This window comes from Camelus dromedarius, chromosome 1, assembly GCF_036321535.1.
Source record: "Camelus dromedarius isolate mCamDro1 chromosome 1, mCamDro1.pat, whole genome shotgun sequence".
NCBI classification, from domain to species: domain Eukaryota; kingdom Metazoa; phylum Chordata; class Mammalia; order Artiodactyla; family Camelidae; genus Camelus; species Camelus dromedarius.
In genome coordinates, this window is record NC_087436.1 from 36,071,410 (window position 1) to 36,098,561 (window position 27,152).

General features: G+C 34.2%; 1 protein-coding gene across 5 annotated transcripts in view; it reads right to left on the reverse strand.

Annotated features, from left to right (window-relative positions):
* The window catches only part of AFG2A (AFG2 AAA ATPase homolog A), a 303,934-nt gene that overhangs the window by 244,063 nt on the left and 32,719 nt on the right, over positions 1–27,152 (reverse strand). For all 5 annotated transcript variants that reach the window (XR_010376820.1, XM_064476207.1, XM_010985561.3 and 2 more), the window contains exon 10: positions 20,278–20,432. Coding sequence is in view for 4 of the 5 variants with exons in the window: in XM_064476207.1 (XP_064332277.1) it covers positions 20,278–20,432 (155 nt within the window). In the remaining variant the exon portion in view is untranslated. The remainder of the gene's footprint in view (positions 1–20,277; positions 20,433–27,152) is intronic.

A 27,152-nucleotide genomic window follows, 5' to 3' on the forward strand; every position in this document is an offset into this window, starting at 1 on the left:
TCAAGGGTAACAAGATTCAGACTTGGGCAACTGTGTAATTGAAAGTTACGTTAAAAGAGAAAAAAGAGTATGTTTGGAAATTAAGGAATTGGTTTCCAATTACTGTAGTGTGGTTGGAATTTACAAGGGAAATAAATTCAATAAACTTTGAGAAATGTCTTCTATGTGCTCAACTAGACTCTGAGACTGTAAGGGCACAGAGATGAGTAAGATAATGTCCTCAAAATTTGTACTCTAGAAAGAGGAACAACTAAAGTATCCTAGAAGACACTGTCTTTATCTAAAGACATAAAATATCTATCTTCACACAAGCTGATACAACTAGTGGAAAAAAAATAGGTTAACAATTCTTAAATATGTGAGATGGTGTGGACAGAGATTTGGAAAGTGCTGCATATATGAACGACTTAATGTCAAGGTGTTAGAATATGAAAGTATTAACAGCAATTCCCATGTCATGTTTATGAGGACAGTTGTTATACAGTAAGTACAGCCAGTAAGAAATTATAAGGTCAATACTAAAGATTACCTGTTTTCCTAGCATCTAAAAGTAATGATTTTTAATTTTGGTGTAGTACCTTCTAGTCTCTTAAATCCATGTGTGTGTGTTTTCACTGAGATCATAACGTATACACAATTTTATATTCTGCTTTTTGATAACTTCATATATCTTTTGATTTTCCAGTTACTGTGTCATTTTGGGCAATTTACTTCATCTTTCTAAGCTTCTTTCTCATCTGTAATATGGGAACAAAGAAACCTAAGCCCTCAGGATTATTGTGAGAATCAAACAGCACAGCATTTATTACATTAATTGTATTTTGCTGGCACATGGTAACTAATAAATACTAGGTACTATTTTATTTAATGTCTGAAAGATGATTACAATGAATAGTTATATTCTGAAGGACTAGTGACAAAAGATAAAGGGAATCAAGCTATTACATTTGTAGTTTCATGAACAATATTACCATAAATTTTTTATTTCTTCTTTTTGCATAATCACGTTTCTTAAACTAAGGGCAAACAAGTTTTGCGGTTTAATTTAGCACCTGAATGCCAAATAAATAATGAGTCTTTCTATAGCTAAGATACCAATTAAAAAATAAATATAAATTGGCTTAAAAATACTATTGCATAGAAGAGTCTTAAAGCATGGAAAGTCATGGGAAAATCAATCTGTAAGAGAAGAACAAACACCAGCATGAAATCATAAAATCCTAGAACTAGAATATGAATTCAAAAACTAGCTGGGTTACTATCGTACTTTCAGTCAGTATTTTATCTTTTGACTCCTCTCATCTTTCAACAAATACTATTTATGCTCTTTAAAATGGTTTTTAATTAAATAACTCTCTTTTTAATAAGTTATACTATTACTGCCAGAAAATCATTCCTACAACCTAACCCAAATCATTCGTGATAATAGTTGGGGTCTTTCTTATTTTGTCCTGATGAAAATAGTGAACAGCTGCTCACATATGGCTTTATAACTTTTTGAATAAATTATAAAGTTAGAAGTGAAGGAACAGCTGTCAAACAAGCACAGACAGAGCAGTGAGATAAACTTCCCAAGGGAAATGTCCCCCGCAAGTATCTTACAGTACTTTCTAGACAAGCATCCAACAAGTCACAAGTCCAAAAAAAAAAAAAAAACCAAAAAACAAAAACTCAAACTCACACCCATAGAAGGCAAAAGACCTGATGATCAGGTTAAAACAAAATAAAACAAAAAACCTTTATAGGCAAGTTCCAAGAGGATAAAATAAAAATTAATGAACTGGGAGAATTACTTCAAGAAGAATTCAGTAGCTCTATCGGGGCTGACAGTGTCTTTATGCATCTGTGAGTCAAGATCCTCTTGTTCGGTAGGTGCCAAGTTTTACACTGCCAGAGACAAAAATTCTTTTGAAAGTGTTATTTTTATAGAAAATACTGCAACAAAGAGTGCCTTTCATTTTGTTCTTCCATGCTAACAAGTCCCAACATAAAGACAAGAAGCCAGGCACTAGCAAGTGGGTTGGCACCTGTTCCAAATTCTCCGCTGGACCATATACCAGCTTCTTAACAATTCAAGTGTTTAAAATACATTTATTTTGACAAGAAATCATAAACATATCAAATTACTAGAGATACTACATAACTCATAAAGAAATAAGTTGAGAAAACCAACCTCCATGATCTAAAAGAAAAAAAAATACATTTCCAGATGCTTCTTTAATGGAGACAAAACAAAATTAGGAAGCAGTGTGTGTTCAAAATGTGTTCTTAGGTCTAAGTAAAAATAAGTGAAAGCCATTAACTTCCTATGGTGTAAAGACAAAATATTTTCCCCCATGCTTTAAAAAAACATTCTATCAAGATTTCTTAAAAAGCAAGCCAAAGTTCCAGTTTCACTGTGGTACTATAAACCATTTACAGCCTCTCTCTCTCTCCTCCATTGTATAAAAATAAAAACTTAAGAAAAAATACAAAACCCAGCTACATGAGGACTCAAGTAAAGGAAAGCAGGAGCGTGAGGCAGGTAAAAATATGGAGAACAGCCCTGCACAGGGTGGTGAAAGGGGCTCAGTATGTAGTTTTTTCTTCCTTCTCTTTTCTCTCTTGACTTAACTTTCCCCTCTTCCTGTTTCACTTCCACTTTGCATAAGCTTGCTAAGTTGAAAATATCTAACAGTTATACAGGAAAAAGCACAGGATGCTAAAAAAGGAGATGAGAAAGAATACAACAAACTCTACACCAAAACTCTGCACTAATTACAAATTGCCACTAATCTGAGTGAATTTTGTTGTTCTTTAGTAAATCACATTTAAGAATTTCACTGAAACATATTATAAAGGATATGGGAGCCAGCTGCTCCTATAATCCCCAATTAATAAGGAAAAATAAGGGAAAACATTAAGGTAAAGAAGGAAGTAACAACAGAGTAGAGGAAAAAATCCCAGATATCCTAAAAAAATGAAAAATACAATTAAAGGGCAAATATTTTAACCAAATTTCAAACTGTATAGATTTCAAAATCAGCTTAATGATTATAGTAAAACCTGAATTCAATTTCTAAAATATCATTTACATTACAATCACATTTTAATAAGTTTACTATGAACTGTCCTCAGAGAGCTGGCTATGTATGAAATAAAATCTTATAAATACAATAATACTATCTAAATAAGCCTCCCTTAGATCAAAAAAACTTTATGCCTTAATTCAACTTAAAAATGGTTAACCATTTCCAAAACGGGCTTTTAAAGACTATTTACTTTTGTCGGATGAACAAATCCAGGAAAAATCTCATTAAAAAATGGAAACTCTAAACAAGAAAAAAAACAACCAAAAAACAATAGCAGCAATAATTTAATAAAGAAATAAAAACTCGTATCATGAACTGATATAAAGTCTTACCTAGAAAATCCTTCATTTCATTAAAATATTTTATATTTTCCCTAATTTACCAAATTCCGTGAATAATTTAACTGTGTTCAGCATAAAATGCTTTGAACATCTAAGAAAACTTAGTAACCCCTGCCATTATTATTATGGCATGGTAGAACTGGGAAAAGATAAAGGAATATGGATAAGAGAAATGAAAAATATAGGAATAAAGGAAAGAAGGACTTCTACTGATTGGGTCACAAGCCCAGGTACTAAAGAAGTGTACGTTCACAAGTTTCTCAAGCAAATTTTAAATCAACCATATGTAATATATGACCAAATGCTCCAAAACTAAAAGAAACCAAATAAAAGGCCCAGAAAAAAATGTTTCAAATTGTAAAAAATTTTAAATGAATTTTGTTCAATTATTCTTCTTTGGGAATTTGTGATATGAATAATAATAAAATGGAAGAGGTTTTCTGTTATATATGTATGTATCACCAGGACCTTCCTAATATAGTGCCTGTACGTTAAAGACATTCAACGTTTGGTGTAGGAACAAATTAATGGGCAGATGCGTATTTCTCTTATATTATCTTAAAATAAAGTAGCAGAAGGGGTAGAAATGGCGGGGAGACAGCTGGTAGGAGGTGAGATGAAAAAAATAAGAGAGTCAGGGAATTAGTAATAAACCAACATGTGTGGTCAGAACTAGTAAAAAATGTTGCCAACATGTAAAAGTGTACAAGGGCTATACATACACTTTGTAAGACATTTCCTAGCCCAGATCTGTCCAAATAGTTCGGTCATAAATTCAAACCATTTCTCCTGATCCCCTTTGATGGTTGGTTGACAATAAAAATGTTTGCATATATGGAGAGAAAAATCTTCTGCTGCTAAGACTGGCTAAAGCGATGCTCCAAATTCTTGTTAAACAGGAGGCAAAGAGAAGAGGCCCCTCTGTCAGAAGTCTGAGCAAATTCACGTAAGCAAATTTCTGAAGGAGCCCTGACTATGTCCTGAGATACAGACCTGAAAGGAAGTTCCTACATGGGGAAGAATAATCAATGCTGGCCATAGAGCCAAGATAATGGGGAAAGAGGAATGCTACTGATGTTTTGGTTTGAGGGCAACAGATATAAGGAGAAAGCCCTCATAAAGGATAAAAGAGATATAAGAAAACAACCTTTACAGCACAGTCTTATTATCAATATTCAATTCAGAAAAGGAATGAAAGATTTGACCTTTAACACTTACTCAAAGCTGGTCTCTGAATGCTAAATGTGCTACATGTAATAGCTAGGGGTAAGAATGTTAGTGGGACCGGACCAACTTGAGAATCAGGCCCGAAAGACGCCACAAGAAAATTCTGGAGGAAGTTGCCTAGAGAAAGTAGACAGTTATCCTACGCATATACTGAGTTCAATGAGACAGGTCAAGCAAGTCTTGATTGTTGAGCAGAAATTAACTATCCTATGGCAAAAGTTGTCTGACTGTGTCACCTTTTATAATTTCTGATAAGACCTCCTGTGTTGCAGGTGTCAACAAAAGAATGACTCCTATAGGTATACTAGTACAGGTTTTAATATCAAATATCCACTTACTTCCTCATTTTATTCACTCATTCATTCATTTATATTCATCTCACTGCAAAAAGCTGTTAGGTTCTGAGCGCTTAGCCAGGCCCTAGGAATACAGGTAGAGTATACAGAATGAGATAAAAGAATGAACAAGACTGACATGGTCTCCATATCATGGAGCTTACAGTCTGGAAGGAGAGGCAGACATTAAACAAGTACATTAATAAATGTTTAAAGACTAGACAAAAAATCGTATGGGATGCTTCAAAGAGCACATAATGGACTGGAGGGTCCTAGAAGATCAAGTACAGCTTTCTAGAAGATCTGATATCTAAGCAGGGACATGAAAGGTGAATAGGAAAGATGAGTCTAAAGAGAATGAATGACACTAAACCATTTGCAGCCCCTAATATTGGCTTTTAGCTCATTTTGGGAAAGGAAGAGATGCATATGAGAATAATGGCAGGGTCATACTGAGGGACTTGACTAGTTTTCATTCCAGATTCCAATCTGGTAAAGCAGACCCATTTTAGCTTCCCTCATCTATGTGTTGACCAGTTACTATCATACTTCCTGGCTTCTTTTCCCTGCTGTCTCTAGAAAAGTCCGATGTTGTACACATTAGAGATCTTGACACTACTGAAAGGAGGAGGGTTGTATATTAGATAAACATGGAAAAGAAGAGCCATTGAGAACAAAGTCTGTATGTAACAGTACATCAACCGAAATTCTAGTTAAGGACTCATGAGGAGCTGGAGGACTTTTATATTAGATAATTTCTTTTATACCTTTGTTAAACTATGATAAGAATGGCATTTCACTTCTTTGGTCTTCCTCCTAAAATCCCACAAAACCAGGCTAACCATATAAAGACATCAGCCAAACTCAAATTGACAGGCAATTTACAAAAGACCTAGCCAGTATGCCTCAAAACTGTCAAGGCCATCAAAAACAAGAAAAGGACAGAAACATTGTCACAGTCCAGAGAAGCGTACGAATACATGACAACTAAATGTAATGTGATGGCTTAGGATCCTGAAATAGACAAGGGACACTGGTGGAACTAATGAAATCCAGATAAAGTATAGAGTTTAGTAAATATATAGATAATGTTCAAGACAGGTTTAATCAGAAATTATAGGGGTATTTTGGTTGTATTTTTTTCACAGTCTGTACAATTTATATAAGAGATAGGGATCCAGCCTGGGCCCCGGCATCCCCTACAAATATAGAGTTCTCTCTCTCCAAAATATAGGTAACTTAGCCCCCTATAGCAGCAGGGATTGGGGGATACAAGGAGGAAGGTTAAGATCCACTCTCTGGGGAAGCAGAGGGCAGGGCAGGGAGAGGGCTTGAATGCACCATCTGCACTGCGAAGGGAGGGATGAGAGGGGGCTACAGGTGTGGGCCAGAGGCTGGAGTCACTCTGGTGTCCCCAGAGTGACTAGACACAGAGTGATTAACAGCTAATTAGACACTTCAGAGGGGAAAAAAGGATAATGAACTGGTAGGAAGAGCAACAGAGACTCCTCAAAATAAAACAAAGGGAGAAAGAATGCAGAATAATTTTAAAAATGAACACAGCATCAATGAGCTTTGGAACAATCTCAAGCAGACAAAGGTACGTGTGAATTTTTAGCCTCCAGTGAGGGCGGGAAGCAAGAAACAGACTAAATATTTAAATACATAATGGTCAAAATTTTTTTTCAAATTTGATTAAAACTATAGACATACATATTTAAGAAAATCAATGAACCAGCACAAGATGTATGAAGAAAACGACCACAGTGTACAATTAAATTGCTGAAAACCAGTGATAAAGAGAAAATCTTAAAAGCAACCAGAGGGAAAAATATATATTAGATACAGAAAACAAAGAAAATGGAGACAGAAGATTTTTTTTTTTCAAAAATAATGCAAAAAGGAAGAGAATGAAGCAAAATCATTAAAGAACTGGGCGGGGAGAGGGCAGTCACTATCAATCTAAATTCTTTATCCAATAAAAATATCTTTCTAAAGCAAAAATAAAATAATGACTCTTTTGAGACATGCAAAAACTTGAAGAATTCATGACCAGCACACCTGCAATACAGGAAATGTTAAAGTAAGCCTTTCAGGAAGAAGGAAAATGATACCAGATGGAAACCTGAATCTACACAAAAGACTAAAGAGAGCTGGAAATGGTAACTACTTTGTGTAAATATAAAGATCTTTTTTTATTATTAGTTAAATCTCTTCAAAAGGAAATACCGTTTAGAGCAAAAATGATGACAATGTGCTCTGGGGTTTAAAACATATGTAAAAGTAAAATGTATGACAATAGTACAAAAGCCAGGAAGGAGCCAATGGAAGGATACTGTTTTAAGGTTCTTACACCATAAATGTGATATATTTCCACTTGAAGGCAGACTATGTTAAGTTAAAGATGTCTCATGGGAAATTAAAAAAAATATTTTGAACTAAATAGAAATAAAAATACAACATAGCAAACATGTGAATGCAGCTAAAGCAATGCTTAATGATTGTCTACGGCATTGAACACAGACCTAGAAAAGAGAAAAATACATCACTAACTACAGTTCCCACCTTAAACTAAAGGAAGAAGAGCAAATGAAGCCTAATGTAAATAGCAGGAAGGAAATAATAAAGATGACAGCAGAAATCAGTGAAATCAAAACCAGAAAAACAAAATGCTCATAATTTGAAATGATCAAAATATCAAATATAAAACCGACATCAAGGCAGATTGATCATGAAAAAAAGAATATACCAAGAAACCAGTATCAAAAATGAAAGATAAAACATCACTACTCATCCTGCAGACAGTAAAAACATAATAAGCAAGACTATGAACTGTATGTACACATATCAAAAAATGAAGGTTAAATGGCTTAATTCCTTAAAAGATACAAACTACCAAAACTCACTCAAGAAAAAAATGGATAACCTGAATAGTCTGAGATTTACTAAAAAATTAAATTTAACTTAAGCCTACCAAATAATGACAATTTCAGGCCCAGATGGTTTCAATGAAGAACATTTAATGGAGAAATAGTACTAATTCTACACAATTTCTTCTAACAAATAAATGAAGAGAGAACACTTCCCAACTCGTTCTGTAACGCCAACATTATCCTAATCCCAAAACCAGACAAAAACATTACAGGAAAATTACAGGCCAATCTCTCTCATGAACACGTAAAAATTCTCAACAAAATATCAGCAAATAGAATCCAGCAATATATAAAAAGGATACTATATCACAGCCAAGTGGAGTTCATCCAGGAATACAAGACCAATTAACACTTAAAAAAAATCAATGTAATTTACCATATAGGCAGACTAAGAAAAACCACATGATCATTTTAATAGATGCAAGAAAAGCATTCAACAGAATTCAACAGCCATCCATGATTAAAAAAAAAAAAAAACACCTCAGCAAACTAGGAATAGAAAGAAACATAATTTAATAAAGGACATCTTCAATACCTAATAGTGAGGGAGGGAACAAAGAGTGTTGAATGGGTACAGAGTTTCTGTTTGAGAAGAGGAAACAGTTCTGAAAATGACTGGTGATGACTGCATAGCAATATGAATATACTTAATGCCAACAAATTATACACTTAAGAATGGTTAAAACAGTGAATTTTATGTTATACATATTTACCATAGTTAAAAAAAAAAATCTTTCCCCAGATATGGTTCTTATGACTCTAAGCTATAGCTAGAGTTTCTACAGTCCTATGGTTACACACAAAAGAGCAGGGTTAACCCCCAACCTGTGGAGGAAAAAAAATATATTAACCAAGGACCTAAATGTACAAGCTGAAACTGTAAGCTCTAAAAGAAAAGTTAAGGTAAATCCTCCTGACCTTCGATTTGACTATAGTTTCTCAAATGTGACACGAAAAATACATATAAGAAAAGAAAAAATAGATACACCAGACTTCCTCAAAATTAAAAACTTCTATGCTCCAAAGACACTATCAAGAAAGTGAAAATAGGCAGCTCACTGAGTGGAGGACAATATTTGCAAATCATATATATTTGACCATCAGGAAGGAAATCATCAACAAAATGAAAAGACAACTTACAGACTGTGAGAAAATATTTGCAAACAACGCAACTGACAAGGGCTTAATATCCAGAATATACAAACAGCTCATACAACTCAATAACAAAAAACACCCCAATGAAAAAATAAGCAGAAGACTTAAATAGACATTTCTCCAAAGAAGATATACAGATGACCAATTGGCACATGAAAAAGTGCTCAATATTGCTAATTATCAGAGAACTGCAAGTCAAAACTACAATGAGGTATCATCTCACACCAGTCAGAATGGCCATCATTAAAAAGTTCACAAATGATAAACGCTGGAGAGGGCGTGGAGAAAAGGGAACTCTCCTACATTGTTGGTGGGACTGTAATTTGGTGCAGTCCCTATGGAAAATAGTACGGAGATTCCCTAAAAAACTAGAGTTACCATATGATCCAGCAGTCCCACTTCTGGGCATATATCTGGAGAAAGCTCTAATTCAAAAAGATACATGCACCCCAGTGTCCAGAGCAGCACTATTTACAATAGCCAAGACATGGAAACAACCTAAACGTCCACCACAGATGACTGGATAAAGAAGATGTGGTGTATATACATATATATATATATATATATATATATATATGTATACACACACACACAGACACACACACACACACATGGAATACTACTCAGCCAAAAAAGAATGAAATAATGCCATCTGCAGCAACATGGATGGACCTAGAGATTATCATATTAAGTAAAGTAAGTCAGACAGAGAAAGACAAATATCATATGATATCACTTTTATGTGGAATCTAAAAAAAAGATACAAATAAACTTATTTACAAAATAGAAACAGACTCACAGGCATAGAAAACAAATTTATGGTTACCAAAGGGGAAAAGGGGGAGGGAGAGATAAATCAAAGAGTTTAAGATTAGCAGATACAAATTGCTATATATAAAGCAGATAAACAACAAGGTCCTAATGTGTAGCACAGAGAACTACATTCAATATCTTCTAATAACCTATAATGAAAAAAGAATATGAAAAATATATTTAGGTATAACTGAACCACTATGCTATAAACCAGAAAGCAACACAACATTGTAAATCCACTATACTTCGATAAAAAATTTCTAAAAAAGAGTATGCAATCATTGCATATCTGTGTAAGATGAAGTAAAGGTAGTACCACAAAAGAACTGCATTAACCCTACCGATGATTTATTTACTGTAAATGAAATTCTGTGCTTTTAGCAAACACTCATCAAGTATTTGTAGGCATACCTCAGAGATATTGTGGGTTCCATTCAAGCTCACTTCATTAAAGAGAACAGTACAATAAAATGAGGCCTGAATCTTTTGGTTTCCCAGAGCATATGAAAGTTATGTTTATACTATATTGTAGTCCAGTAAGTATGCAATAGCATAATGTCTAAAAAAAACACATACCTTAATTTAAAAATACTTTTTTGCTAAAAATGCTAATCATCATCTGAGCCCTCAGCAAGTCATAATCTTTTGCTGGTGGAGAGTCTTGTCTTGATCTTGATGCCTGCTGAGTCATCAGGGCAGCGGTTGCTTACGATTGGGGTGGCTGTGGCAATTTCTTAAAATAAGACAACAATGAAGTTTGCCACATCAATTGATTCTTCCTTTCATGAACAATTTCTCTGCAGTATGTAATGTTTCAAAGCATTTTACCCACTGTAGAATTTCTTTCAAAGCTGGAGTCAATCTTCTTAAACCCTACCGCTGCTTTATCAACTAAGTTTATTTCATATTCTTAAACCTTTGTTGCCATTATCAACAATCTTCACAGAATCTTTACCAGTATATTTCATCACAAGAAATCACTTTCTTTGCTCATCCATAGGAAGCAATTTCTCATCCACTCAAGTTTTCTCATGAGATTGCAGCAATTCAGTCACATCTTCAGGTTCCACTTCTAGTTCTCTTGCTATTTCTACCACATTTTCAGTTACTTCCTCCACCTAAGTCTTGAACCCCTCAAAGTCACCCATAAGGGTTGGAATCAGCTTATTCCAAACTCCTATGAATGCTGGTATTTTAACCTCTTCTCATGAACGTTCTTAATGGCATGTAGAATGCTGAATCCTTCTCAGAAGGTTTTCAATTAATTTTGTCCAGATCCATCAGAAGAATTACAAAATATACTTCTTATTTAAGACTTGAAAGTCAAAATGATGCCTTGGTCCATGGGCTGCAGAATGGATATTGTGTTAGCAGGCATGAAAACACTGATTTTGTACATCTCCATCAGAACGTTTGGGTAATCAGGTGCATTGTCAATGAGCCGTAATATTCTGAAAGGAATCTTTTTTTTTTTCCTGAGCATTAGGTCCCAATAGTGTGCATAAACTATTCAGCAAACCCTGTTGTAGACAGACGTGTTGTGATCTGGGCTTTGTTTTTCCAATTATAGAGCACAAGCAGAGTAGATTCAGCGTATTTCTCAAGGACCCTAGGATTTTTGGAAAGGTAAATGAGCACTGGCTTTAACGTTAAGTCACCAGCTGCATTAGCCCGTGACAAGAGTCAGCCTATCCTTTGAAGCTTTCAAGCCAGGTAGTGACTTCTCCTCTCTAGCTATGAAACTCCTAGATGGCATCTTCTTCCAGTATAAGACTGTTTCATCTACAATGATAATCTGTTGGTTAGTGTAGCCACCTTCATTCGTTATCTTAGCTAGATCTCCTAGATAACTTGCTGCAGCTTCTGTATCAGCACTTGCTGTTTTACCTTGCACTTCAATGTTATGGAGACAGGTTCTTTCCTTAAACATCATTAACAAACCTCAGCTAGCTTCAAACTTTTCTTCTGCAACTCCCTCACCACTCTCACCTTTCACAGAATTGAAGAGAGTTTGGGATTTGCTATGGCTTAGGCTTTGGCTTCAAGGAATGTTCTAGCTGGTTTGATTTTCTATGCAGACCACTAAAACTTTCTCCATGTCAGCAGTAAGGCTGTTTTACTTTCTTACTCATGTGTCCACTGGAGTAGCAGTTTTAATTTCCTTCTAGAACTTTTCCTTTGAAGTCACAATTTGACTGGCATAAAAGACCTAGCTCTTGGCCTGTCTTGGCTTTCTACATGCCTTCTTCACTAAGCTTAATCATTTCTAGCTTTTGACTGACAGTGAGAGATGTAACTCTGTCTTTCACTTGAATACTCAAGAGGCCATTGCAGTGTTATTCATTGGCCTAATTTCAATATTGTTGTGTCTCAGAGAACAGAGAGACCCAAGAAGAGGAAGCGAAGTGGGTAAACAGCTGGTCAGTGGAGCAGCCAGAACATACAATAATTATCAGTTAAGTTCATCATCTTATATGGGCACAGTTTGTGGTGCCCTAAAACAATTATAATAGTAACATCAAAGATCATTGATCACAGATTACCATAACAAATATAATAATGAAAAAGTCTGAAATATTGCAGTAATTACCAAAATGTAACAGAGACACAAACTGAGAAAATGTTGTTAGAAAAATGGCTCTGAAAGACTTGCTTGTTGCATGGTTGCCACAAAATTTCAATTTGTGAAAAACATCTGTAAAGCACAATAAAGGGAAGCACACCAAAATGAGTTGTGCTTGTACTGAGTACTGCTCATCTATACACACGCGTGGACAACCTTAACTTTATTTACAGATTTAAAAGAAGACATTCATCAGAAACTGCATTATGAGTTTTCTATTTATAATCTGAAAGAAAGAGTGTTCAAATTCATCAAAGTTAACCAGGATCAGGACTGAGTACAGAAATTGGTGATCCTTCCACTAACTTTTGTATCTTCTCATTTCTCCTCCTGAAGCCTGAGAAAAGTAAGGGGTAAAAAGAAAACTGGAATGAAAGAGTTAAACTTCGACAATATTTAATAAGGTTAAAACTACAATCTTGATTTTGGCACAGAGTATTTCCTGGTTAAAAGTAATCTACTTTCCCAAATGTGCTTTCCTGTTCAATTGTTATTACTTAAAACTATAAAAATGCACAAGAGAAGTTGGCAGGGAAGACTAGGATCTTGGGAGTGATAGAAGACACTCTTCTGTCTAGACAACAAGAAGCAAAATCAAAAGAAACTGAATTCAAAAGCCCTGCCAAGAGCCAATATGGAATTAATAGAATTTCCACAGGTTGTACTATCTATTCCAAAAAAAGTGATCTGTTATTTAGTAAAGTATCACAGAAACCCTCAACCCTTTGAGTCTGTAAGAAAAAAGAAAACATAGAATATAGTACTATTTTAAAAAATTAGAAACTCAAATTCCTTCAAATTATCCTGAAGCTACATGAAAAGTGAAATGTAACTGTGGTCAATTAAACTATTTAACTCAAATCTCTGCACCAATAAAGTAATGCTAATGAGCGCATCCTAAGAAATTCAACTGGCTCATTACATTCTGGTGTTCCAATCTCACCTGAAAAAGTGCCAAATAAAAATACATCACCAAATTTTGAATATGTAACTAGTGAAACAGACAGCCTTGTAATTATTCATATAATTAAGTGGTTTACTACTTTTTAAAATGAGAGTAAATGAAAAATGTTCATTTAACTAATGACACTTGGTAGACAATCTGATCACAACTACCTCTACATCTAACCAGGATCCAAGCTTACAGGTTCGGGACTATATAGTCCTGAAGCTTTGGTTGCAGTTCACTTTACAACAATAGGTTCATATGAAAGTAGAGTTCTATTTTTTTTTTATTGGCTTTTAGCTTATTTTAAACCAATGGTCCAAATTCTGAAAACTGCAGTCCAAAGGTAATATCAAAAATATACATATTTGGATTATTTCCAAACAGTAAGGGACAACCTAAAACTACATAAATTGAAGTTGGGAAAGTGGCATGCGGTGGGGAGGAAGCTAAGATACATAAATGAATTACATAAACTTGATGCCAATAAACTTGTATATATTTGGTTAAGAATGTCATGTATCAGTGATGTTATGATGTATAAAAAATGACTTATTGCAAAGATAATATATAAGTATAAATATTAAAAACACTATTTTTCTTTGTTTACCTTAATAAAATGAGGATTTTTTAATAGTAGGTCAAAGAAGCAACATATTCCACAAAAAATATAAAGAATTACTGTATACCCCTCCAGAGTAGGCAGGTCAGCACTATTATAGGCATCTGTATTCCAAAATTGTTAAAATTCACTGAAGAAATCAGTTGCTTTATAAAACATGAAAAATCTGAAGAAAGTTACATAAGGGTAGTAACAGCTTATATTGGACTTTGGTACAGAAGGAAGATAACCTTTTTCAAGTATTTCTCAAATATCTGGAATTGAGCATCAATTATTTTTTCCATGAAAATTATAGTTATTCACTTATTTATTCATCAAATATTGACTGGACATCTAGTATGTGCTAATCCTATGCTAAGTACTAAAGATAAAAACAAAAAGAACCTCTGCTCTTATGGAACTTAAAATGCATTAAAAAATCATTCAGCTATACCCTTTTATCTAAAAATTTAACATTTTTATAGGGAGAAGATATGTAACTGATAGTTTCTTTCCATTTTCTTTTTAAAATCTCTTCATCTAAAACTTATCTAAGAAATAAGTATTACTATAAAAAATATTATTCCAAGAAATAAAGAAAATTTTGGTCAAGAAAATAAACTAGTGGAAAGTAAAAATTAGAGAAAAGGACTAAAGTGAAAATAAAATGAGATTTTGCTTAAGCTCTTGGTGATTTTACATTTTCATCACATGCTTATAAATTAGAAAAATCTTTCTGGGGAAAAAAAATTTGATGATACTTGTCACAAGATTTAAAAATCACATATTTTAGTCTAGTAATTCCACTCCTACGAATCATAAATGCAAAGATCTGGACAAAAATAAGTTTATAATCATACAAGAGAAAAACAGAAAATACCCTATGTATTTGAGAATGGAAGAAGGATAAAACAATTACAGTTTATCCACATATAGTCTATTATGCTACTATTAACAAGATGTTTGCCAAAAATTTTAGAGTAAGACGTTTACCATATAACTTTTAGTGAAAAAAGCAGAGTATAAAACTATACATACCCTAAGTGTCACTATATGCCGATGACATGTTACTATATATAGAAAACCCTAAAAGGTCCACACAAAAACTACTAGAGCTGATCAAAGAATTCAGCAAGGTAGCAGGTTACAAGATTAACGTTCAAAAATCAGTTGCATTTCTTTACACTAACGATGAATCAACAGAAAAAGAAAGTAAAGAAACAATCCCCTTTAAAATAGCACCCAAAGTAATAAAATACCTAGGAATAAATCTAACCAAGGAGGTGAAAGAATTATACACAGAAAACTATAAACCACTGATGAAGGAAATTAAAGAAGACTTTAAAAAATGGAAAGATATTCCATGCTCTTGGATTGGAAGAATCAATATTGTTAAAATGGTCACACTGTCCAAGACAATCTATTTATTTAATGCAATCCCTATCAAATTACTCAGGACATACTTCACAGAACTAGAACAAATCATAATAAAATTTATATGGAACCATCAAAGACCTAGAATTGCCAAAGCATTACTGAAGAGAAAGAAAGAGGCTGGAGGAATAACTCTCCCAGACTTCAGACAATACTATAGAGCTACAGTCATCAAGACAGCATGGTATTGGTACAAAAACAGACATATGGACCAATGGAACAGAACAGAGAGCCCAGAAATGAACCCACAAACTTTTGGTCAACTAATCTTAGACAAAGGAGGCAAGAATATACAATGGAATAAAGACAGTCTCTTCAGCAAATGGTGTTGGGAAAACTGGACAGCAACATGTAAAACAATGAAGCTAGAACACTCCCTTATACCATACACAAAAATAAACTCAAAATGGATCAAAGACTTAAACATAAGACAAGATACAATAAACCTCCTAGAGGAAAATATAGGCAAAACATTATCTGACATACATCTCAAAAATGTTCTCCTAGAACAGTCTACTCAAGCAATAGAAATAAAAGCAAGAATAAACAAATGGGACCTAATGAAACTTACAAGCTTCTGCACAGCAAAGGAAACCATAAGTAAAACAAAAAGACAACTTATGGAATGGGAAAAAATTTTTGCAAATGAAACCAACAAAGGCTTGATCTCCAGAATATATAAGCAGTTCATATGACTTAAGAAAAAAATAACCCAATACAAAAATGGGCAGAAGACCTAAACAAGCAATTCTCCAAGGAAGACATACAAATGATCAATAGGCACATGAAAAAATGCTCCATATTACTAATTATCAGAGAAATGCAAATCAAAACTATGATGAGGTATCACCTCACACCAGTCACAATAGCCATCATTCAAAAGTCCACAAATGACAAATGCTGGAGAGGCTGTGGAGAAAAGGGAACCCTCCTACACTGCTGGTGGGAATGCAGTTTGTTGCAGCCATTGGGGAAAACAGTATGGAGATTCCTCAAAAGACTAGAAATAGACTTACCATATGACCCAGGAATCCCGCTCCTGGGCATATATCCAGAAGGAACCCTACTTCAAAATGACACCTGCACACCAGTGTTCATAGCAGCATTATTTACAATAGCCAAGACATGGAAACAGCCTAAATGTCCAACAACAGACGACTGGATAAAGAAGATGTGGTACATTTATACGATGGAATACTACTCAGCCATAAAAACTGACAACATAACACCATTTGCAGCAACATGGATCCTCCTGGAGAATGTCATTCTAAGTGAAGTAAGCCAGAAAGAGAAAGAAAAATACCATACGAGATCGCTCATATGTGGAATCTAAAAAAACAAACAAACAAAAAAACAAAAGCATAAATACAAAACAGAAATAGACTCACAGACATAAAATACAAACTTGTGGTTGCCAAGGGGGTGGAGGGTGGGAAGAGATAGACTGCGATTTCAAAATTGTAGAATAGATAAACAAGATTACACTGTATAGCACAGGGAAATATATACAAGATCTTATGGTAGCTCACAGAGAAAAAAATGTGACAATGAATATATATATGTTCACGTATAACTGAAAATTTGTGCTCTACACTGGAATTTGACACAACATTGTAAAATGAGTATAAATCAATAAAAAAGTTTAAAAAAATTATATATACCTTAAGATTAATAATATTAAAATATCTACATGCACAAAAAATTTTATAAAATTCTAAAAAAGCTATTAGAACTATAACAAAATATTAAAAGTTACCTCTGGGTGAAAAACTGAAATTTCACAATGCTTATTAGCATATTCAAAGATTCTAAGGATTCCTAGAGTAAAGAAATACATCTGTCTTTCATCACCAATTAACTGTAAAATACATTTGACTTTTAATATATCATTTGGTATAATCACCAATTCAGAAAAGTCCAAAAAAGGAAACATTACATTTAAGTAAGTGGCTAACACTTGTGGTCTCCTGAAATTAATAATGCGTTATATTATAATTGGCAACATTCCCATCTTAAGACATTTCTTTCAAACTTAAATTAGGCAAGTGTGATTTAGAAGGTTTAATTTCACACACCAAAACCTTCTCTCAAAAGATGCTGAATGCTCAATTTACTATTAAAAATGTTTGCAATTAACTAGCTACTTGGAACAGGTTTTCTATAGCAAAATAAATATCAAATCTTTTGCAGAAATAATTTGGAGAAATTTTTTTAGATATAATGGCTAGAAGAGTGATGTTTAGGGGAATCTAATTACAGAAATGTTGACTTCTCAGGAATATTTTTACAATCTGAAGTGAGCATGAAAAGCAATGTAAGAAAGTACTCTGACCAGGGCTAATCACTCTGGACCTCATGAGTAACATCACAGTGCACCATGGCCGCAGGCCAAATAATAAAGTGCCAAATGGAAAATGGCACAAGTCCATGAATTGTAAATACTGTATCAAAAGAAAATAAAGGAAAAAAATCTTTCATTAAAGCAAAAATGCAGTTGCAGTCCTGGTTCCTGTGATGAATAAATCAGCTCACGATTCCAAGAGTGATCAGCCATTGTTTAAACACATTCTCCATTGGTAGTAACTTTAAGTTTAAAAGCTTACTGTATGTTTCTTCAGTTCCTAAGCTTTTAAAATAACTAAAAATGTTATTGGATGGTGTAGTTAGTTTATAGCCCTATCCCCCAAAATTTTTACATGTAACATTTGATGATTAGGCATCTACCTGACCCATTAAATTACGTAATGGCACCAAATGAAGTACACATAAATCCTGCAAAAAAAGTATTCATACCAGTCAATGTGCCCAAACTTAAGACCACAAGTTCCACAGACATGAAAAGTTTCTACTAACCCAACATCAATCATTCTCTATTCTAACTCCGTTTGTCAAATTATTCATACGAAATTATCGTGTTCTGCTACAGAGCTTCTAAAACACCCCAAAGTCAAACTTTTAGTAGTAAGTTAGAAAATGTTTCAAAAAGGATTCAACATCACATTAAGCAGCCTAAACCGGCAGCTAGTCCTTGGAGATGTTCTTATTTCCAGCGTATTGTTTCTCAGCCTACATTCACAAAAGAAATGTGTTCTACAAGAAGCTAACAAGTGTCTGCTTCACTTAGCTTTTGCTAATTACTCCCAAATTTAGCTGCTCACAACAACAGACATTTATTATCTCTGACAATTCCGAGGGTTAACTAGGTGGTTTCCTCTGATCTAGGCAAACTTCGACTGGGATGGGGTGGTCTAGCATGGCATCCCATGTCTGACAATTTGTGATGGATCTCAACTAAGCAGGCTCATCTCTGCTCCACACAGTCCCTCATCTTCAGGAAGTTAGTACAGATTTCTTAACAAAGCAAGGTCAAAGATCAACAAGAGAAGGCAAGCACTAAGCACTTTCAAGCCTGCTTGCATCATGACTACCAATGCCCTATTGGCCAAAGCAAGTTACATGGCCAAGTGCAGATTCAAGGGTGGAATACTTGACTCTGAGTCTTTTATAGCAGGAGCTACAACACTGCAGTGCAAAGTGACAAACACAGTGATAGGAAGAATCCGTGGTCATTTTTTGCAGTCTACCACACTGCAAAATACAGAAACTCTCTGCTCTATGGTGAAATAAATTTAAATAACAGCTCTCTTTTGATACTTCATAATATCTATTAGCATATTATATATAGTGCAGGACACACTGCCAATGCTTGTTTCAATGTTCATTTTCTAAATACATTAATATATTCAAAGGCCTATTTTTGTTCCTGAATATCAGGCCCACGTGGGTCATAAGTGATATAATAGGTAGTCCATGCATTAAAAAGTAGCTTTTGTTGCCCCTGTCGTGATTTGACTGAGAACTTTGCAAAGACAGTCAATGATGTAGTGTACGTAAAAGAACCCCAGGAAATACCAGGCATCATTAGTAGAAAATATCATAACTAGAAGTTTTTTTGTTCTAAAATTAGTCTTGTTGACATTTTCTTGTAAAACTAAACATGGAATTAGTATTAAATCTAGTAACTGCACTCATAGGCATTTGTTCCAAAAGAGGAAAAATTTATACTCACATGATACCTGTACATAAATGTTCACAGCAGCTTTATTCATATTAGCCCCAAATTGAAACAGCCCAGATGTCCTTCAACATGTGAATACATACCATGGAGTATTACTCAGCAACAGAAAAGAACAAACTATTAATGCATAATGATTTGAATGACTCTCCAGGGAATTACACTAAATTAACAACAACAACAAACTAATCCCAATTAGTTGCATACTGTATAATTCCATTTATATAACATTTCTGAAATGACAGAATTTAAGAAATGAGACAGGAACAAGGTGGGTATAGTTAAGAGCAAAGCAAGAGATCACTGTGCCGATGGAACTCCTCTGTATCTTGATACCGATGATGGATACACAAGCCTTTACTTGTAATAAAACTGCACAGAACTAAATACAGACACACACACATACATACACACACAGATGAGTACAAGTAATACTGGGAAAATTTGAATAAGATTGGTGATTCTATCAGAATGAGTATCCTGCTTGTGATATTGTACAAGAGTTTTGCAAATGTTACCTTTGTGGGAAATTGGGTAAAGGACACACAGGATCTCCCTAAAGTACTTCTTGCAACTGTACTGAATCTACAATTATCTCCATAAAAATTTCAATTAAAAATTTTTTTCTTAAGTTTAGCTTAGGAAGGTAGTTTCCCTGGACTTTCAGTTTCTTTCAGAGTTTAATTCAAACAGTATGGCTAGTATGAGGGTACAAATACTTACATTTGGGACATCAATTGCTACCTCCCTCATGGCACTGGGCCTGATGTCATTCATCCCCTGCAAAAAATCTTTCAGAGTAACCTTCACCAATCCAGCCACCTTGCTGTCAGGGAGGTTAGGCTGTTTCCTCAAGACTCTCCGCAAGGCATAGAGACCTACAAAAAGAAAAGTAAAACAAGCTTTATCTTCTACCTCACAAATACAGACTGAAACATTACTGATAAAAATAATAACAAAAAGTCCAAACCTAATTCATGTTGTAGCATTTAAAATTTTGTGTGCTTTTGTGTGTAGGTGTGGGGGTTTGTGTGGATAGCAGTAAGAAGGTAGAGAGGTAGATGAAAATAATATAGGGGATGAAGGCAAAAATCCAAATGCTTAGTTTTGACGGTGAAAATATGACAAACTGATGTGAAACATGGAAAGACAGGTATTTACAAATGTGAAATAAAACTTATAAAAGAACATCCACAAAAAAGACCATAACGCTTTATCAAAATAATTTAGGGAATTTCTCTGAAAAGAGCAAAATATTAAAATAAGAACATTTCTTTTGCCTCATACCTTTTGTTAACAAACCAAAGTTAAATTTTGTAAGGTAATGGCAGAACATCTTGAAGGAAATACTTAGCTTGCAGTTGGAAATGTGGTTTTGGAACTCAAGAGAGAATCAAACTTCAGAGTTATGCACATACACACAAGAGCTTACATTATAGACATTGAAGAGACCTGTACAAGGGAAGCTAGGGAGGGATGAGGGATGGAAGAATGAAGGCTGAAGACTCAATCTTAGGAAACCTTATTATCTGAGGAGCTTAAGAATAAACAATGGTTTAAAAAAAGAGAGAATTAATAGGCAGAGATAGAGAAGTAGAATCAGAACAGCAAAATACAAAGACAAAAAGATGGCCAATCAAGTCAAATTTAGAAAGATCCAAAACAAATGAAAAGAGGTAACGCTGATCTAGGAAGTTAAAGATACTAGGTTCTTTGTCTTTGCTATTTGCTTGGAGTTTAAACACTGACAGGAGTGAATGTCCAACCCCCTCCACCCACACCTAAGTTACCAGATTTGGAGCCTATTGATCTGTGACAAAGACCTCCAGTCTAGAGGGCAGCAAAGTCCCTATGTGCTCTTTGCCTTAGGGTCTTTTTCAATGAAGTGCTATACTTGTGTTCTAGTGCACAATGAAGTCCCATTTGAAGAATTTTAGCCTCAGAGACTTAGAAATCCAGTCTGAATATGTGAACTTGCCCTGGGACAACAGCTAGTTCCATCACTTTTAACATCTTTTGTCTAAAATGTTATGCCTCAATGAATTTTTACTAAATGAAAATGATAACATAATTGCCATTTTACTTGCTTTCATTTGTTTGAACTTTGAAACAGAAGCACTGATGCAAGGAATGCAGGTATAAATTCCCCCAAACAGAGAGGGTTGCATATCTTTGACTACTAAGAAAAAACAGTGAATAGTAGAACGACACTCAGAAAATAGATCCATAGTGATCTTTCCCAAGGAAAACTATCGGTGTAAGTCTAATATTCACAGAGGTATTTGAGATAGCAGGCTAACTGGAAAAAAAGCTACAAAAGAGGAAGTTGAGGATATGTGTAAAAACATCACTATTTTCTTGGGAAATTTTCTTAGGCTTTTCTCTACAATCTAAAATCTTTATAAGTCACTTATATAAGTCTATCTTACAAATGCCCATTTGGTTTTTTGCCTTCCAAAAATGTTCAAAGATAATTCTTCAGGTCATTCATGTTTCTGCTTATCTTTCCAGCACAAGCACTAACTGACTCTGTTACAAACCATCTTTTCAAGGATGTTTGTACACAGGAAGATAGAGGAAGACAGAGTGTCTCCTGCCAAAGCAAAGGGCAAACATGCTTACTGCCCATTACAGCATACCCTCCCTATGCTGAGAGTTCTCCCCCTGTAAATACTGAGACTCTTAGAGTGGAGCAAATGCTGCTGCTCTGGCTATTTCTGTTGCTAAAGTAATAGTCTGTCCTTTAACTCAGACCCAGGAATACTGTATCTTCTGCAAGCACTTGTGAAACTTGATAGCTTACAAGTTGGGTAAAAATCTCAAGCCCTTCACAGCTCTTGACATGAAAATAAAGATTTTAAATTAGACTGTTTCGCTGCCCAACACACCTTTTAGTTAATTAGTACCAGAGTATAAAAAACTAAATAAATAAAGTTTCAGAAATAAGGCACTGTGCCTTAAACAGTACCTTGGTGGCCTGAAAGAATTTAAACAGTTCTCAAAAACTCTTTACATAAATGGAAGTAATCAAAAGACCAAAGGAACTACTTCATGTTTCAAATCTGGCAATTTTGTCAATATTTCTAAGTTTGACCAGATAGCTTACTCTTATTGGTACCTATACACTAAAAACTGAAACAAAGGAAGTGGTGTAATAATTTTCCCACCATATTTACATCATGAGGCATAAAATTTGTCAATAAAGGAGACCAATTATTTTCATTTGAGAAAGGGGTTTGGAAAGGGCAGGCAATATATGGTTTTAAAAAGTATACATAATACTATAATATAAATGTATATTTATAAAACAGCATAACCTCTACAAGTTCAAATACAAACTACTGAACTTAAAGCTGGGCAAAAACTCCACATCTATGAGGACAGCAAGAAAACAGCAGTAATTCCCAGAGGAAACAGAAAAGGAAAAAGAATTAAGAAGCCTAGAGTTTCCAAAAGTTAAGAAATACTAGGGGGGGTGTAGCAAGGATGGCAGAGTAGGAACACCCTGAGCTTACCTCCTCCTACAAGCATACCAAAATTACAACTGTTTGCAAAGCAACTATCTATGAGAACAACTTGAAAATTAGCAGAAAAGATTTCCACAACTAAAGATATTAAAAGGGAATTATGAAACTATGAGACAGTAGGAGGGACAGAGATGCAACATAGTCAAGACCCGTACACCTACGTGGGTGACCTACAAATGGGAGGACAGATGTGTCCCATGCAGCCTACACAGCAGGCATGCCCTAGAATATACAGCTCTAGTGACCAGAGGGGAGTGTGCTACCAGGCACCAAAGAACGTCTCCTACATGAGGCCTCTTCTCCAAAACTGGCAAACATAACCAACCTACTTAATACGCAGAAAAAAAGAGCAAATTTGGGAAAATGAGGAGACAGAGGAGTACGTTCCAAATAAAGGAACAAGACAAAATACCAGGAGAAGAAATAAACCAAGGGGAGATAAGAAATCTTCCCAATAAAGAGGTCAAGGTAATAATCATAAAGATGCTCAATAAACTCAGGAATAGAATGGATGAACAGAGTAAAAATTTTAACAAAGAGAAAATATACTGAAGAACCAAACAGAACTAAAAAATGAAATAACTAGTAATATCCAAAATATACAAATAGCTCATACAAGTTAACACTGAAAAAAACAAACAAGCAGGTTAAAAAATGGGCAGCAGATTTGAATATACATTTTTCCAAAGAAGACATAAAGACAGCCAACAGGCATACGAAAAGGTGCTCAACATCACTAACTATTAGAGAAATGCAAGTCAAAACCACAATGAGGTGTTACCTCACATTTGTCAGAATGGCTATCATCAAAAAGTCTATAAATAACAAATGTTGGTCAGGGTGTGGAGAAAAGAGAACCCTCATACTCTGCTGGTGGGGATGTAAATTTGTGCAGCCAGTGGAAAACAGTATGCAGGTTCCTTAAAACACTAAAAACAACTTTCATATGATCCAGCAATTCCACTCCTGAGTATATACCCAGAAAAAAATGAAAACACTAATCCAAAAGGATACATGCACTCTAATGTTCACAGCAGCACTATTTATGACAGCTAAGACATGGAAACAATTCAAGTGCCCATCAAGAGAAGACTGGATTAAGAAGACATGGGGTGTGTGTATACACATACACACACAATGGAATATACTTAACTATAAAAAAGAACAAAACACTGCCATCTGCAGCAACATGGATGTACCTAGAAAATATTATGCTTGGTGAAGCAAATCAGACAGAGAAAGACAAATACTATATCACTTATATGTAGAAACTAAAAAATAATACAAATGAATGTATATACAAAACAGAAAGAGATTCAGGAATAGAAAACAAACTTGTGATTACTAAAGGGGATAGGGAGGTAGGGTGGGACAAACCAGGGGTATGGGATTAACAGATACAAACTTCTATATATAAAACAGATGAGCAACAGTGATTTACTATATAGCACAAGGAATTATACCCATTATCCTGCAATAACCTATAACAGGATATAACCTGCAAAAAACACTGAATCACTATGCTATACACCTGAAATTAACACAATATTGTAAATAACTATACTTCAACTAAAAAAAAAATACAATAAGTAAAAGATTTGTGAGAAGCAATCAACAGTAGATTGCTACACAATACTAAAAAATTGATCAGCAAACTGGAAGACAGAGTAGTGAAATCACTCAAGCTAAACAGAAATAAAGTAAAAAGAATTGAATAAGGGTAGTTTTAAAAGACCTATGAGACAACAACAGGCATACTAATATTCACATGACAGGGGTCTCAAAAGAAGAGAGAAAGAAGCAGAGAACTTATTTCAATAAATAATAGCTAAAAACTTCACTAACCTAGGAAAGGAAAGAGACATCCACGTCAAGGAAGCACAAAGAGTTCCAAACAAGATGAACCCAAAGAGGACCACACCAAGACACATTATAATGGAAAAGGCAAAAATTAAAGAATCTTAAAAGCAGCAAGAAAATAGCAACTAGTTATGAACAATGGAAGTTCCATAAAATTATAGGCTGACTTTTCAGTAGAAAATTTGCAGGCCAGAAAAGGGAGTGGCATGATATATTCAAAGAGATGAAAGGGAACATACAACCAAGAATACTCTACTAAAGATGGCTATCATTCAGATATGAAGAAAGATAAAGAAGTTTACAGATAAGCAAAAGCTAAGAGTTCAGCATCACTAAACTGGCTTTACAAGAAAGGTTAAAAGAATTTCTCTAAGCAAAAAGACCTCAGTTAGAAACATAAAAATTATGAAAGGAAAAATCTCAACAGTAAAGACAAATAAAAAGTAAAGGGAATAGATGAGTCACTAATAATGCTAGTAGGAAAGGTAAAAGACAAAAGTATTAAAATCATCTATATCCACAGTAAGTAGTTAAGGGATACACAAAACAAAAATAGGTAAAATACGATGTCAAAAACATTAAATGTGGGGATGTGAGCAAAAACGTATGGTTTTTAGAATATATAAGAAATACACAAGAAAATCATAAGAGATCATCAACTTAAAATAATCACATATATAAATCAGTTGCCATATATAAACCTCATGATAACTACAAATCAAAAAACTGTAATAGATACACACCAAAAAGCAAATGAAAAGAAAAAGGAATTCAAGCATAACACTAAAGATACTCATCAAATCTCCAGGAAAGAGAGCAAAAAGAAGAAAGGAACAAAAAAGACCTAAAAACAAACAAACAAACCCAGAAAGCAATAAATAAAACAGCAACAAGTGTATACCTATCAATAATTACTTTAAATTTAAAAGGACTAAATATGCCAATTAAAAAACACAGAGTGGCTAAATGAATAATACTAAAAAAAAAAACAAAACAAAAAACCCTACATAGCCTGCCCTACAAGAGACTCACTTCAGATCTAAGACACACAGACTGAAAGTGAGTAGATGGAAAAAAATATTTCATGTAACTGGAAATGAAAAGAAAGCTGAGGTAGCACTGCTTAGACAAAAAAAGACTTTAAAATAAAAACTGCAAAAAGAGAAAAGGGGAGATATTACATAATGATAAAAGGATCAATCCAACAAAAAGATAAAAGGATCAATCCAACAAAAAGATGACTAATAATTGTAAATGTATATGCATCCAATATATGAGAACCTAAATACATAAAGTAAATATTAGCAAGCATAAATAAAGAAATTGATAGTAACACAGTAACAGCAGGGGATTTTAACAGCCACTTACATCAAACAGACAGATCATCTAAACAGAAAATCAGTAAGGAAACACTTCCTTAAATGAGACACTAAAGCAGCTGGACTTGTGTGTGTAAATACATATATACACATACAGTATTTCATTCCCAAACCGCAGAATACACATTCTTTTCAAGTACACACGGAACATTCCCAGAACAGATAACATGCTAGGTCACAAAACAAGTTTCAATAAATTTAAGGTTGAAATCATACTCTAGCATCTTTTCCTACCACAATGCTATGAGGCTAGAAATTAACTGCAAGAAAAAAATGGAAGGAAAAAAAAACAAAAAAACTCCACAGTGGCTAAATAATATGCAACTAAAAGGGTTACGGAAGAAATTGAAAATGAAGTTTAAAAAAAAAACCCTGAAGATAAATGACAATAAAAATAAAGTGATCAAAAATCTATGGGACACAGCAAAACAGTTAAAGAGGGAAGTTTACAGCAACATGAGCCTACCTCAGGAAAGAAAAAAAATCTCAAATAAATAAGCTAAACTTACACCTAAAAGAACTAGAAAAAGGATGAATAAAACCCAAATAAAACCCAAAGAAATCACAAGATCAGAGCAGAAATAAATGAAATAACAACTAAAAAAAAAAAACAGGAAAGATCAATAAAACGAAGAGCTTCTTCTCTGAAAAGATAAACAAAATTGACAAAGCTTTACCCAGACTCATCAGGAAAAAGACAGAGGGCCAAAATAGATAAAATCAGAAACAAAAGAGAAGCTACAACCAACACTAAGAAATACAAAGATTCATTAGAGATTATAAGAGATTATACCTCAATAAAAAAAGGAACAACCTAGAAGAAATGGATAAA